The 15,983-nt window shown below is 49.0% G+C and overlaps 2 protein-coding genes across 9 annotated transcripts in view; one reads left to right on the forward strand and one right to left on the reverse strand.

Moving 5' to 3' along the window:
• LOC105418562 (WW domain-binding protein 11-like) overlaps nucleotides 1–15,983 on the forward strand; it is a 1,118,483-nt gene that overhangs the window by 329,661 nt on the left and 772,839 nt on the right. The gene's annotated exons all lie outside the window — the stretch shown is intronic.
• LOC115246877 (DCC-interacting protein 13-alpha-like) lies at nucleotides 3,315–15,331 on the reverse strand. Its single transcript, XM_029826782.1, has 22 exons — nucleotides 15,163–15,331; nucleotides 14,286–14,384; nucleotides 14,129–14,188; nucleotides 13,259–13,330; nucleotides 13,048–13,135; nucleotides 12,823–12,864; nucleotides 11,154–11,212; nucleotides 10,726–10,872; nucleotides 10,283–10,365; nucleotides 10,044–10,205; nucleotides 9,747–9,935; nucleotides 9,235–9,277; nucleotides 9,088–9,144; nucleotides 8,798–8,889; nucleotides 7,337–7,516; nucleotides 7,212–7,261; nucleotides 6,920–7,094; nucleotides 6,669–6,705; nucleotides 6,454–6,594; nucleotides 6,293–6,343; nucleotides 6,123–6,212; nucleotides 3,315–4,053 (listed from the first exon to the last, which is right to left on the reverse strand). The coding sequence occupies exons 1-22, from the start codon at nucleotides 15,214–15,216 to the stop codon at nucleotides 3,901–3,903; spliced, it is 2,124 nt and encodes a 707-aa protein (XP_029682642.1). The 5' UTR covers nucleotides 15,217–15,331; the 3' UTR covers nucleotides 3,315–3,900.

The raw sequence follows: 15,983 nt of genomic DNA on the forward strand, positions 1-15,983 counted from the left end.
ACCAGTATATATGGGAGGGCAATAGACAAATGTTGGACTCCAAAAGACCAGAAAAGGAACTATAACAATTATTGTACGGTACCTGGATTATTGTAAATATACATCCTCTTTATTATTATCTTATTTTCCTCTGCGTGCCTTTGCTGTTGTTGCACTGTAAATTTCCCCGTGTGGGACAATAAAGGACCTGAATCTGATACAGATTAGCAATGCGCAGAAGATCATTTGCCATGAACATTGTCCCCCCTGACCTGTCTAACCCTGACCCTGACCCTGACCCTGACCCATGAGTCTCATCCCAGCAATGCTAAAGCCATCGGGCGACTGCTGGGAACATTATGCTCCTGCGAGCACACCTCTTCATAGTGGCTATAGCCTTCTAACCTCACCAGGTCTACCTGATTCCCCCGACACCTGTGCTGCCCCAGATGCTTCCTGGTCGGCCTGATGGGAACTGCCCGCTCCACACTGTGCTGATGCCTCAGCTGAAGCCAGTGTTGCTGCCTAGTTCTCTTTTGCTCCTAGTTCCCTGTACAGTACACGTTTGCGTTACCGGGTCGTCATGATGTGGTCGCCATGGGTCTGCTGGGCGTTCTCCTTCCTCACACATGCAGAAGGCGCATACGTGCTTTTCCTTCCCCTTCCATCAGAGCCCAGCTGGACATCAGAGCTGTAGCCACCCTGCAGCAGCACTTCTGTTGGCAGTCTTCTGGGCGTCCCATACGTGGGATCACATGAGCTGCAGCACGAACAAAAGCACCAAGATAAAGCCACGCCTCCTTTGTCCACGTGTCCGTTAGAGAAAGGCTACACATGACACCACCCAGGTGCCTTTGGAAAGGTGTTTTCACCAGGTTTAGGGTTGGAGACCTTCACCTTCCCTCTTCCTCTTCCTCGGACTTGCTCCAGGTTTGACACCTCATTTTTTGATACGAAGCCTTTGTGTCTGTCTCTAATGTGAGCGGACGGGGGGGCCTCACAGGACCCCCTGTATCATCCTACCATCAGATACAGGAGGTGTGATGGGGGGGGCTCACAGGACCCCCTATATCATCCTACCATCAGATACAGGTGTGATGGGGGGGCTCACAGGACCCCCCTGTCAGTCGGCCTTCAGTAGCTCGCACCAGAGGAATCTAACCTTGAATAGCGGCTTTTATCATTCTGAAGGAAGAGCTAACCCTAAAGCATTAATCATTAATCAGACCTAATTAAAATACAACTTAGGACGGGCTATTTTCAGTGATTTCATGTTTACGGACTTGTGTGATGCATTTGTAAATTTGCATTTAAAAGAAAGAGAAAAGCCCCAAAAGTCTGATTGTGGATGTGTTCCAGCTGTTACAAAGAGGCGTGAGCAGTGTAGCAGGTGATGCTTTATTCACCAAAGAGAAGCCTTTGATCCCTCAGAGCATCCACCACAGCTCCATCTGCCTCTGCCCCCACATCAGCTTCATTCATGTCAACAAGTAAGAAAACCACCTGAAAAAGGCAAAAGCGCATTTCTGGCTTTCAGACATGAGCTCCGTTGTTCCTATCTTTAGGGTGGTGAGATGTTTCCCTCCAACTTCCCCATGTTAGCATCAACATTAGCATCTGGTGAAGCTTCCTCACTGTGTGGAGGCAGAATAATGAATCAAAGACCTTCAACTGTGATGCAGCTTCACATTTGAGTATGGAGAAAAATCCTTTTTTAAAGGAACATGCGGCTCCGAACAGAAAGGTTAAAGCCCTCATCGCCACTGGAGAATCATTGTGCTCTTGCTAACTCGTCAGCAAGTCTTCTGAACCGCAGCAGCTTCACCGTCGCTGCTTTGCTTTGTTGTCTAAAGAGGTTGATGGATCCACCCTGCAGCTGCCGACATGCTGACTCCTGTATAAACGGGACTGGCCATACCTTATTTTAACCACGTCTCGGACCTACGAACACTTCCTGTTTGACCCCCTGAATGGCCTCCGGCAACCGACCGGCTCCTTTGAAGCTAATGCAGACTTCTCATAATTGGTCTGGTTAAACTGCAGTGATTAGTATTTGTTAGCGCCGCCTGCTTGGAGCTGACTGGAAGAGAAACGGAACATTTACAATGTGGAGAACTCTCTTGGAGAAGAAGAATGAAATACCGTGGAGTTACGGGTACTTCGGTGAAAGGCATGCTGGGAATCTATTCTAATCGAAGCCCTGCAAACAGCAATTCAGTGCTGGGCCAGCGTCTGTGACAGCGTCTGTGACAGCGTCTGTGACAGCGTCTGTGACAGCGTCTGTGACAGGGCAGCCATGACAGTGTGACAGTGTCTGTGACAGTGTCTGTGACAGGGCAGCCATGACAGTGTCTGTGACAGCGTCTGTGACAGCGTCTGTGACAGGGCAGCCATGACAGCGTCTGTGACAGGGCAGCCATGACAGTGTCTGTGACAGCGTCTGTGACAGGGCAGCCATGACAGTGTGACAGTGTCTGTGACAGTGTCTGTGACAGGGCAGCCATGACAGCGTCTGTGACAGGGCAGCCATGACAGCGTCTGTGACAGCGTCTGTGACAGCGTCTGTGACAGCGTCCATGACAGTGTCTGTGACAGCGTCTGTGACAGCGTCTGTGACAGGGCAGCCATGACAGTGTCTGTGACAGCGTCTGTGACAGCGTCTGTGACAGGGCAGCCATGACAGTGTGACAGTGTCTGTGACAGTGTCTGTGACAGGGCAGCCATGACAGCGTCTGTGACAGGGCAGCCATGACAGCGTCTGTGACAGCGTCTGTGACAGCGTCTGTGACAGCGTCCATGACAGTGTCTGTGACAGCGTCTGTGACAGCGTCTGTGACAGGGCAGCCATGACAGTGTCTGTGACAGCGTCTGTGACAGGGCAGCCATGACAGCGTCTGTGACAGGGCAGCCATGACAGTGTCTGTGACAGCGTCTGTGACAGGGCAGCCATGACAGTGTCTGTGACAGTGTCTGTGACAGGGCAGCCATGACAGCGTCTGTGACAGCGTCTGTGACAGTGTCTGTGACAGCGTCCATGACAGTGTCTGTGACAGCGTCTGTGACAGGGCAGCCATGACAGTGTCTGTGACAGCGTCTGTGACAGGGCAGCCATGACAGCGTCTGTGACAGGGCAGCCATGACAGTGTCTGTGACAGCGTCTGTGACAGGGCAGCCATGACAGTGTCTGTGACAGCGTCTGTGACAGCGTCTGTGACACGGCAGCCGTGACAGCGTCTGTGACAGCGTCTGTGACACGGCAGCCGTGACAGCGTCTGTGACAGGGCAGCCATGACAGCGTCTGTGACAGCGTCCGTGTCAGGGCAGCCATGACAGCGTCTGTGACAGCGTCTGTGACAGGGCAGCCATGACAGCGTCTGTGACAGCGTCTGTGACAGGGCAGCCATGACAGCGTCTGTGACAGCGTCCGTCACAGGGCAGCCGTGACAGCGTCCGTCACAGCGTCTGTGACAGCGTCTGTGACCGTCCTGCTTTCTTGGCCAGTATTTCCATCTGGAATTGGCCCGAGGAGCCTCTGTGGCCACCTGAATCTCCTCCAGATCCAACCACCCTCCTGGTGTCTCTCTCACTAGGAGCCGTAATATCTGACTTCTGTTATTTAACCAATTTTTAAAACAAAATGTACAGGTTAATCTACATTTGCTCAAGTGGTATAAAAAGCAGCACTTTGTTAACCTTTGTACAAGGAATAAAAGCTTAAATGTAGGATAAGACACTTCCGTGCTGACACCCGTCAGCCTCTGGGATAACGAGGTTGTTTCCATTTTCTCCTCCCCGGAACACTTCAGAGTCTGGAGCAACACTTCCCGCCCCAGGTGGTGAGCGAAGGCTGCTTCCACCATCTGCTGCTGCGACAGTAGGAGCAGGAACCACCCTGGGGGCTGAATGCTCCTCCGTGCCTCCTCAGGCCTCAGACTCGCCCTTCTTCTTCCCCTCCTCGCCAGTGTCGCTGTCCTCTGATTGGCTGCTGCTCAGCACCAAGAACTGACCATCGGGACCAGGCTGGTTCGAGGAGCGGCTTGACGCAGCGATCAGGCGGCTCTGCTCCTCCAGATCCTGAAAGCAGAACCAAAAACCCTTCCGATCAGGGGCCTGGCCTCAGACCTCAACGTTCCCTTCTGCTGGGATCAAGGTTTCCTGAACAAGAACGGGCTCTGATCTTTTTCAATCCTGCCATATTTATAGAACATTTCCTTTCTGGCCCCATTCTCTGCAGGACTTTTCTGAAACAGAACCAAAGTCATCTGTTGTCCTGTTTGTTCTCTTCTTTCTGTTGTTTGTCTGCTACTTATTTGTTGGAACTGTCCATCAGTTCAGGGGTTCCCCAGCAGTCGGGTTCAGGATTCCCTTCTAAAATCAGTTCCTAATATTCAGTAAGGAACAGGATGGTTCATCAGACCCATCTAGACTCGAGCGGAGAGGGGGGAAACAAGCAAACAAGCAAGCAAGCAAACAAACAAGCAAACAAACAAGCAAGCAAACAAACAAACAACATACAAACCCTGTGTGTATCTGTATAAATGGATGCATGGATGGATGGATGAATGGGTGGATGGATGAATTGATGGGTGGGTGGGTGGATGGATGGATGAATGGGTGGATGGATGAATGCATGGATGGATGCATGGATGGATGGATGAATGCATGGATGGATGAATGAATGGATGAATGAATGAATGAATGAATGGATGGATGAATGAATGCATGGATGGATGAATGCATGGATGGATGGATGGATGAATGCATGGATGGATGGATGGATGGATGGATGAATGAGTGGATGGATGAATGAATGCACGGATGGATGGATGAATGAATGGATGGATGAATGAATGCACGGATGGATGGATGAATGAATGGATGGATGGATGGATGGATGAATGCATGGATGAATGAAAGGATGGATGGATGGATGGATGGATGAATGAATGGATGGATGAATGAATGCACGGATGGATGGATGGATGGATGGATGAATGCATGGATGAATGAAAGGATGGATGGATGGATGAATGAATGAATGGATGAATGAATGCATGGATGGATGGATGAATGGATGAATGAATGCATGGATGGATGGATGAATGGATGAATGAATGCATGGATGGATGGATGGATGAATGCATGGATGAATGGATGGATGGATGGATGAATGAATGCATGGATGGATGAATGAATGGATGAATGAATGAATGGATGAATGCATGGATGGATGAATGAATGGATGGATGAATGAATGCATGGATGGATGAATGAATGGATGGGCCGAGACCGTTCGAAGCCCCTGAGGCTGAAACAGGGTCAGGGAACAGTCCCAAGTTCAACCATGCTGAGTTCCCGTAGGACGTCCAGACCCGGACAGACAGGTGATGGACAACAAGAGGGACATTATGATGGTGGACAGAGAAATGGGTGCCCAGCAGATCCCAGTAACACCATGGGAGGCCTCTATGTGGAAGAGTCCAGCGCTAGCGCTAACAGCCCGTGCAGGAGCCTCCCAAGTATATGTTGAAACAGTCTAATGTCAGAGCTTTAACCTGGTTAAAAAGCTTTAACCTGGTTAAAAAGCTTTAACCTGGCTAAAGATCTTTAACCTGGCTAAAGATCTCTAACCTGGCTAAAGATCTCTAACCTGGCTAAAGATCTTTAACCTAGCTAAAGATCTCTAACCTGGCTAAAGATCTCTAACCTGGCTGAAGATCTCTAACCTGGCTAAAGATCTTTAACCTGGCTAAAGATCTTTAACCTGGCTAAAGATCTCTAACCTGGCTAAAGATCTCTAACCTGGCTAAAGATCTTTAACCTAGCTAAAGATCTCTAACCTGGCTAAAGATCTCTAACCTGGCTAAAGATCTTTAACCTGGCTAAAGATCTCTAACCTGGCTGAAGATCTCTAACCTGGCTAAAGATCTCTAACCTGGCTAAAGATCTTTAACCTGGCTAAAGATCTTTAACCGGGTTAAAGATCTCTAACCTGGCTAAAGATCTTAACCTGGCTGAAGATCTCTAACCTGGTTAAAAAGCTTTAACCTGGCTAAAGATCTCTAACCTGGCTAAAGATCTCTAACCTGGCTAAAGAAGGTTAAACAAAACTCATTGAAGAGCAGCATGAAAGAAAGGATGACCTTCTCTATCTGCCTCTGCTTGCTGAGCTCTTCCTGCTGTTTCTCTTTGGCCTTTTCCTGCTCCTTCTTCTTCTCCACCTCCTGGCGACCCTGCAGCACAAAAACAGCCAGGGGAGCGAATCATGAAGCAGCGCCTTTATCTTCAGGATATGAAGGCCCAGCGCTCTCACCATCTCGGAGTGGAAGGCGATCTGCTTGGCCAGACCGATGCTGTCACAGATCTGAAAGCCATCAGACATGAACCATCAAACTCTAGCTGGGTCTCAGTTCCTCTGAAAACAGTGTCCCAGACGTCCTCCGGTTCTAAACATGTCACACACACACACACAACCTTCTCTCCTTCATTGTTGGACTCAAAGATGTAGCAGACAGCACGGTTGTCACCCTGGGCGGCGCCAGACTGCAGAACAAACCCAAAGAGCCTCTTATTGTCCTGGTGGGAGGAGCTCTGGTGCACGGTGGACAGAGGGAACTACAACAGGACAGGACCATTGGTGAGACTCAGCTCCCATGCTAACAGTCGCCGAGCAACAGAGGCCGTCTTACCCTGAGGCGAGTGACTTGAGTCTGAGGATCAATCAGCCTGAAAAGGTAAACACACACACACAGACACACACACACACACACACAGAAAGATTCACACACCAATATTACGATACAATAGTATTTTCTGGGGACGGTAGCCCCTTTGTGGGGATCGACAGATCTCCAGGTACTAAACACACATGTCCTTTTACTGTCTTTGTGAGGACTTTCAGCTAGAATGCTCTCCACACACACACACACAGAGTTCATACTTGAGGCAATCACACGTGACCAGCAGGTGTGATTCGGTCATCCTGAAGATGTTGTGGATGGCCCTGGCTGCAAGGATCTGCCTCATGGTCTCAGATATGACATCTGCTGACTCAATTGTCTTCACTTCCATACATCCCAGGAAGCGAACGATAAAGAGCTGGTGGAGGATGGAGTCTGGGCATTGAACAAATAAAATCTCTGCATATTCAAGAGCCTCAGACGGTGTGTGTCTGTGCACACACAGACAAGTTTCCTTCTGATTCAGTGGTGAAGTAAAGAAAGCGATGGTACCTTCACTGTCTTCTGCGTCGTCTCTGGACTCTCCAAAGGGATTGCTCCGTCTGTGGACACAGACATGAGACGCTATCATCTACTACAGTACAGATCAGCGTACACACACACACACACACACACACCTTCCAGAGGGCGCTATCGTCTTGTTCTGTCCTGAGTTTTCCTCGCTGACTGGGGAGATGATGTCAAACTGGATGGGCGTGCCAGGTGCAACCAGAGCATCCAGCGAGAGCACAGAGAGCGCGGGCGACGGCTCTGAGCCCACCGAGCTGATGCTGCCCGCTCGGGCCACACGGCCTTTGCTGGAAAAGGAGGAGAACTGGTGAGGGGTGAAGGGTGAGGATGATGGCGGGGCTGGAATCATCTTAAATGTGCTGGCAGATGCTCCGTTTGGGAACAGTGCAGGTCCCCTACCTGCCCAACCTCAGGGTTAGAGGGTTAGGGATAGGGATAGGGTCAGGGTTAGGGTTAGGGTTAGGGTTAGGGTTAGAGGGTTAGGGTTAGCAGGTCCCCTACCTGCCCGGCCTCAGGGTTAGAGGGTTAGGGTTAGGGATAGGGATAGGGTCAGGGTTAGGGTTAGAGGGTTAGGGTTAGGGTTAGCAGGTCCCCTACCTGCCCGGCCTCAGGGTTAGAGGGTTAGGGTTAGGGATAGGGATAGGGTCAGGGTTAGGGTTAGAGGGTTAGGGTTAGGGTTAGCAGGTCCCCTACCTGCCCGGCCTCAGGGTTAGAGGGTTAGGGTTAGGGATAGGGATAGGGTCAGGGTTAGGGTTAGAGGGTTAGGGTTAGGGTTAGCAGGTCCCCTACCTGCCCGGCCTCAGGGTTAGAGGGTTAGGGTTAGGGTTAGGGTTAGAGGGTTAGGGTTAGCAGGTCCCCTACCTGCCCGGCCGCAGGGTTAGAGGGTTAGGGTTAGGGTTAGAGGGTTAGGGTTAGGGTTAGCAGGTCCCCTACCTGCCCGGCCTCAGGGTTAGGGTTAGGGTTAGGGGGTTAGGGTTAGGGTTAGGGTTAGCAGGTCCCCTACCTGCCCGGCCTCAGGGTTAGGGTTAGGGTTAGGGGGTTAGGGTTAGGGTTAGCAGGTCCCCTACCTGCCCGGCCTCAGGGTTAGGGTTAGGGTTAGGGGGTTAGGGTTAGCAGGTCCCCTACCTGCCCGGCCTTAGGGTTAGGGTTAGGGTTAGGGATAGGGTCTAGGGTTAGAGGGTTAGGGTTAGGGATAGGGTCAGGGTCAGGGTTAGGAGGTCCCCTACCTGCCCGGCCTCAGGGTTAGGGTTAGGGTTAGGGTTAGAGGGTTAGGGTTAGCAGGTCCCCTACCTGCCCGGCCTCAGGGTTAGAGGGTTAGGGTTAGAGGGTTAGGGTTAGGGTTAGGGTTAGGGATAGGGTCTAGGGTTAGAGGGTTAGGGATAGGGTCAGGGTTAGGAGGTCCCCTACCTGCCCAGCCTCAGGGTTAGAGGGTTAGGGTTAGGGTTAGAGGGTTAGGAGGTCCCCTACCTGCCCGGCCTTAGGGTTAGGGTTAGGGTTAGGGTTAGGGTTAGGGATAGGGTCTAGGGTTAGAGGGTTAGGGATAGGGTCAGGGTTAGGAGGTCTCCTACCTGCCCGGCCTCAGGCTCTCGTGTCTCTGCTGGAAGGATGGCGACGGCGTCACGGCCTCTAGAGCCGATTGGTTGACTCTTGCTGCCAGCTCCTGCCAGCACAAATGACAGAAGCCACAGCTGAGACTCAGGCAACCGGTTCTCATCCTTATTGGAATATCTGGGTCTGAAGTCCTCAGACTGGTTTGGGTCTCAGGTCGTAAAGTTTACGCCGTTTTTTCCTTTAACATTATTAGCATTTCTTTTCTATTCTTCTGTTCGTCACTGGATAGTGACTCGGTCACACACACCTCTGCGTTCTCACTCAGGTAGATCCTTCTGGAGATGTTGTTGATGGTGGCGATCCACTGGGGGAGGAATCAGCAGAGAGGTGAATGGCCGGAGCAGCACAGCAGCTACCAATAAAGAGACGCTGACGCGGCTTCAGTCCCTTTTACCTCCTCACAGTCCTTCCTGCTCTCCGACTGCAGTGTCACCATCCTGACAGAGGAGCAGAGCTAAAGCTTTATTCAATTCAACTGTTTATTCAACTCAACTTTCAAAGTCAAACCCTGCTGTTTTATTGCTGAGCTATTGTAATAGTCAAATCTAGCAAGTGTTTGCTGTTAACCTTATGGCAGTTACACACATTATTTAATTATATTACAAATAGGAATAATGGAGACTTTGCTGAGGAGCTTGATTATTTAATTATATTACAAATATGAATAATGGAGACTTTGCTGAGGAGCTTGATTATTTAATTATATTACAAATATGAATAATGGAGACTTTGCTGGGGAGCCTGATTATTTAATTATATTACAAATATGAATAATGGAGACCTTGCTGAGGAGCTTGATTATTTAATTATATTACAAATATGAATAATGGAGACTTTGCTGAGGAGCTTGTGCAAGAACAGGATGAAAACTTGAATGAAAGGGAGAAAAAGCCAACAAAAACTCACTTCTTGCCATCAAAGGATGTGACCTGGAAGCAAAAGCGTCGGTCATCACAGTCGACAGCCATGACAGAAGAGTTGTCCAGGTCCGTGACCAGGCTCCCCGCCACCTCGCCACGGCCCTGCTGCATCAGGTTACCCCCCTGTGTGAAGAAATACTGGCGCTCCCAGGTGGACGACACCAACCCCGTCTTACTGGAAGATAGAGACAGAAGGCGACACGCTTGCTATGTGAGGACATCAGCTCAAAGGAACAGAGGAGCAAACGTTAAAAACAGGCACATCAAATAAAGGATGCCATACTTTCGGATGTACAGGTAGCCCTGCTTCTGGGTCAGGTTCCGACAGACAGGTGAGTGGTTGGGATCAGGCTCGTAGGGGGCGTAAAGCAGGTCACATGATCTCTCCATGTCCTGGATGGTCTCCTGCATCTGTCTGACCTCCTCCTCCATCTCCTGACGCACACTACACACACACACTCCATATTGCTCCCATAGTTCTAAAAACGATGGGAAACGGGTAAAAGAAAGAGTCATTCTTACTTCTGGAAACTTGTTCCTATGGTTGCCAGGAAGTCTTCCCACTGCTGAGTGAGATTTTCTGAACCGAGTTTAAAGAAACTTATCTGCAAAGACAAAGCACACACGTCTGGAGGTGGTTTTCAACTCAACAACCATTTAGTCGGGCGTATAAACAGGCACCAACGATCCAAATCATCCTAGGCATCTATAGGTGCACGTAAGATCCAGAACGTCTGCGTGTTCTGCATGTGGGTCCACGCATTTTGAGCACTATGGCATTGAAAATCCTGTCTGTTGGTGGATATGTGTCACAGTTGGGACGACTTCAGGGGAATACCGGCCTCAAAAAGAAGAAACGCTCTTCTTTATTGAGTTTAGACTGGTTGCCAGAAACTGCAGACTTCTTATCTGCCATTTCTGGGGATGGTGTGTGTGTGTGTGTGTGTGTGTGTGTACGTGTGTACCTGGGCCTGCATGTATCCCAGCAGGGGCTCCAGCAGAGCCATTTTCTTCTTGTATTGCAGGGTGTTGAGCGAGCAGAAATAATGCATCATGGTCTGATGCTGTTTCTTGCGGGAGGTGTAAACATCCTCAACAGCCTCAGCTCGTACCTGAGGAACACACACCACGTCCTGCGCTCAGAGCCCGCCTTGACGTTTCAGTTTAGCCTACCAGCTTGGAGGCTTTTTGAGTGACACAACAGTAGAACCTATTTTAAACCACGTTCCTCTTGGTTCTGTGGATCCGCACAAACCACAGAGTCACGTTGTTCTCTGATGATGCAACTGAATCAGAGCAAAAGTCACACAACACACTTGATCTCATCTCTTCCTGACTGTTCGATTCTCCTGACAACCTTGCTAATACACATTTATGAGGGGAGCGTTTATACCTTGTCGTTGTCTCTCTTCTTGGACAGCCGACTGTATCTGTTAATGGCCACGTCATGATCTGGGAAAACAACAGGCGGCTTTACAACCGAGCGGAAAAAAGGAACTTCAGGAGACTCAAGTGGACCTTATGCAGGGTAACAGAGGACAGCGTCGCAAGCAGATGATAATTAAGTAAAATAGGTCCAACTACAATAAAGCATGAGGTGACAAGATGAAAACAGATTAAACCAAGAACACCAGTCTGAAAAGGTGTGTTCTGAAGTGGTGACAGAATCAGTGGTGAGAGAATCAGTGGTGACAGAATCAGAGGTGACAGAATCAGAGGTGACAGAATCAGAGGTGACAGAATCACTGGTGACAGAATCAGTGGGGACAGAATCAGAGGTGACAGAATCACTGGTGACAGAATCAGTGGTGACAGAATCAGTGGGGACAGAATCAGTGGGGACAGAATCAGAGGTGACAGAATCACTGGTGACAGAATCACTGGTGACAGAATCAGTGGGGACAGAATCAGAGGTGACAGAATCACTGGTGACAGAATCAGTGGTGACAGAATCAGTGGGGACAGAATCAGTGGTGACAGAATCAGAGGTGACAGAATCAGTGGTGACAGAATCAGTGGTGACAGAATCAGTGGTGACAGAATCACTGGTGACAGAATCAGTGGTGACAGAATCAGTGGTGACAGAATCAGTGGTGACAGAATCAGTGGGGACAGAATCACTGGTGACAGAATCAGAGGTGACAGAATCAGTGGTGACAGAATCAGTGGGGACAGAATCAGAGGTGACAGAATCACTGGTGACAGAATCAGTGGTGACAGAATCAGTGGTGACAGAATCAGTGGGGACAGAATCAGAGGTGACAGAATCAGTGGTGACAGAATCACTGGTGACAGAATCACTGGTGACAGAATCAGTGGTGACAGAATCAGTGGGGACAGAATCACTGGTGACAGAATCAGAGGTGACAGAATCAGTGGGGACAGAATCAGTGGGGACAGAATCAGTGGGGACAGAATCACTGGTGACAGAATCAGTGGTGACAGAATCAGTGGGGACAGAATCAGTGGTGACAGAATCAGTGGGGACAGAATCACTGGTGACAGAATCAGTGGTGACAGAATCACTGGTGACAGAATCAGTGGGGACAGAATCAGAGGTGACAGAATCAGTGGTGACAGAATCACTGGTGACAGAATCAGTGGTGACAGAATCAGAGGTGACAGAATCAGTGGTGACAGAATCAGTGGTGACAGAATCAGTGGGGACAGAATCAGTGGGGACAGAATCAGTGGTGACAGAATCAGTGGGGACAGAATCACTGGTGACAGAATCAGTGGTGACAGAATCACTGGTGACAGAATCAGTGGGGACAGAATCAGAGGTGACAGAATCAGTGGTGACAGAATCACTGGTGACAGAATCAGTGGTGACAGAATCAGAGGTGACAGAATCAGTGGTGACAGAATCAGTGGTGACAGAATCAGTGGGGACAGAATCAGTGGGGACTATCCTGTGGAAGAGAGTTCCAGAGGTCAGAGGGGCCACGACTGGAGGCTCTCGACCCCCGGGGGGGGACGGTGGGGACAGACGAGCAGATGGGAGTGCGGGCTGGATGGAGGGGGAGGACCCGAGTGAGCCTCTGGGTGCTACCATAACTTACCATGGCTGGATATTTGGAAGACTTCTTTGAGAGTGAGGATCTCTGCAGGAAGACAAGAAGGTGTAAAATGAGGCTGACAGCAGCCTGAGAATGACAGAGCCCTAAATTCAGCCTCTGGAACACCGAGTGAACTCGTGCAGCATTATCAGACATGAGAACTTTTAGTTTCAGCTATTGGACACGTGTGTGAGTCTGGGTGTGTGTGTGTGTGTGTGTGTGTGTTACCTTTCAGATCTCTTTCTTTAAACTGAGTAATAGGAAACATCATAGCATCAGCGAGCTGGGTGGAAAGGACGGCGTGACAAGAACTCAGCTAGAGAAGTGTGTGTGGGGGGGGGGAGAGTCAAAAACTGCTTTAGGATTCAACAAAGTATTAAAAACTAGGAGCAAAGAGCTTTAAGGGATAGTCAAGCTCTGCTTGGGTGGAATGTCTCACCTCATCAATGACTTTTGCAAACTGCTGAAGGGTAGAGCTCATCACCTCATCATCACCCCCCAAAGGGAAACGCTGCAACGACAAGAACAAAGGGAAGAGTTCATTTCTCGCCCAAGGAATACAGCCGCTTGGGAGTTCCTGGGAAGCCCTGGGGGCAGGAGCTGGACAGGAACTGTTCCTCTCCCTTGGTCGCGTCTGTACCGAGGGGTCGGACCCCTCGCCAGTGAGTTCTGATCTGATCTGAGTGCTAATTTCCCTGGTGGACACCCCCTAAAGGGATCAATAAAGTTATCTTGAATCTTGAATCTTGATCGCAAACGCTGGGCGACAGTTTCGACTGTGAGGTCACCCGAGCGAGCCGCCGAGGCCAAAATCAGTAACAACAAAAGCAGGTAAACATGAAAAAAGCTGAGGTGGAATGTTCTAAGGGACTGTGACCACCAGCAGCTCTGTGCAGGGGGAACTTAGAGAGGTTTGTTTTTAGGTCCACTCTATCGCTCTAAACTAAGTCTGTTCACACATCAGGGCGCTCACCACTTTTAGGCCGAGGAGTTACACCCCGTAAAGTTTCCTGCAATTGGCCGTTTGGGGGGAGGTTCCTGCAATGAAGCCACGCACCAAAGACACTATAAAAGGACCAGTTCCCACAGTGGATACTTGCCTTATGTGAGGAGCATCTTCTCGGAACAGAACTGACATCACTAGGGCGTACTTCCTGTCTTAAAAGTGTTCTCACAAGCATTTAAATCTGATCAAACGTTTGACCCTGTGGGACCTTTCCTTGTGAAACTCTGCACAGACACGGTGGAAGAAACTCAATTGCTGGTGTTGAGGGCTTGAATACGCCAAGGTCGTGGTCACAAGACCTACCTGCTTGTCATACTCCTTCAGCAGTCTTGATGTCAGGTGTGTTGCAGCGCTCAGTTCGTTCTTGAAGAGGAAAGAGGAAACTCCAATGAGAAAGACTATGAAGGCACATTAGCTGTGAGCTTCTCTCGCCCCGCTGCGCCTGTGAAGGTGGTTCTACCTGTGCATCGTAAATCCTCTGCATGGCTTGATACAGCTGCGTGCAGTAGCTGGAGACGGCGGCGGTGTCCTCCTCAAACACTCTCAGCAGAGAACGAGTCTAATTACAAAACAGTTGACATTGAAGTTCATCCAAAAGACTTTGATGGCACAATAGGCTCCACGGCCCAACAATGCAAACTCATTTTCTTTGACTTTTTTATTTAGAATTGCCCTCCAGCCATCTCCATACCATCTCGTGCATAAAGATGTGCTGGCATGACAAGCAGATCCCTTGAATCCTGCTGACAACATTGTCGACAGTGACACGGATCAAGCACCAGCAACAGTAGAGCATTAAGAGAGCTCAATCAAGATGACTGGAATCATTCCGGCCACTTTGAAACAGCCTGAACCCCAAATCCACTGGCTGCACCCCAGTCATGACGTCACCGCCGCTGGAAGGTTGTTTTAGGCTTCTTTATTAGTGCAAAACGCATCTCTACGCTGAAAATGACATTAGGAGAATACTGCTAGCAAATAAACGTTTTAAACTAGTAAGAGGGGTAATAATCCAACTGGCTAAGAAAGAGCCCAGCTAACCAGATTTTTAATAGGAGGGTCTTTGGTAAAGGACTGACGTTTCCACCCCTGAGAGGCGGAAACTCCCACCAAAGATCAGTGTAGTCAGTGTTTTCATGTTGATGGACAACTAGCATACGATTTTACAATGTTCCATTTCCCAGTTTCTCGTTACCAGGCTGTCTCGGCATTTATAACTTGTCATCTCATCCATTCTAAAACGTTGGCAGACAGGTCTAACAAAGATGGTTAGCCTAGCTGGAGCGCTGGCTAACATTAGCATGGCTGCTGAAAGCCCCGAGAAAGAAGGTAGTTACCTGCGGACTGTCCTCCAGCGTCTCCTCTATTGGCAGCTTCTCTATTCCGGGCATGGTTCTGGGTGGTTATTTGTTAATTGATGCCAAACTACAGCCAGAACATACAACAAAATCAGTCCGACAAGTCAAATTCCCAAAACCCTGACTCGGCTCCGCCCACCTGCTCTGGTCCAGCCCCTTAGGTTGTCAGTCATTGGCTAGACACCAGTCTGATCACGTGATTGCTGTTTTTTTTAGTAAAAGAACCAAGGCCGCCATTTTGGCTCACAATTCCATTCATTAGAGACATTTTTCTGCAATTTCGAGCCATAATGTCCGCTCCACAGTCGTCACAATGAGTCAGAATTCATTAACAATTGGTCTTTGCGTAAAATCATAAAGTCATACCATACACACACACACACACACACACACACACACACACATATATATATATATATATATATATATATATATATATATATATATATATATATTAACAATGGCACATCATGGCCCGTCACTCCTTATTTAAATAAGGCAGAAATAGATGGAGAAATGGGATTATTGTTCGAAATTAGACATAATCTATATTATTCGTACCAGGGGTTAGGGTTAGGCGGTTTTATTTCTCTGTATGTCCTGTTCCTGTGGCAGAACTGACGATAATGCAGACTGTGGATTATTTTGTGTTTACAGTTTATATTTCAGTACGATGGTGTAAATAGTCTTTATTCTGGGGTGTACAGGGCAAATATTATTTATGTATTAGGCAATGATGAAATGATCACGAACACCACAGCCTTCATTACCATTGGTCAGCCCCATGTAGGTGTTTGATT

Source organism: Takifugu rubripes, chromosome 19 (genome assembly GCF_901000725.2).
Source record: "Takifugu rubripes chromosome 19, fTakRub1.2, whole genome shotgun sequence".
Taxonomy (NCBI): Eukaryota; Metazoa; Chordata; class Actinopteri; order Tetraodontiformes; family Tetraodontidae; genus Takifugu; species Takifugu rubripes.

Excerpts from the sequence above, each read along its gene's own strand:
- LOC115246877 (XM_029826782.1), bottom strand. The coding sequence starts at position 15,216 with ATGCCCGGAATAGAGAAGCTGCCAATAGAGGAGACGCTGGAGGACAGT. Across the intron at positions 6,595-6,668 it reads CTCAAGTCACTCGCCTCAGG|TTCCCTCTGTCCACCGTGCA; the intron begins GTAAGACGGCCT and ends GTCCTGTTGTAG. Across the intron at positions 4,054-6,122 it reads AGCAGAGGCAGATAGAGAAG|GATCTGGAGGAGCAGAGCCG; the intron begins GTCATCCTTTCT and ends TTCTGCTTTCAG.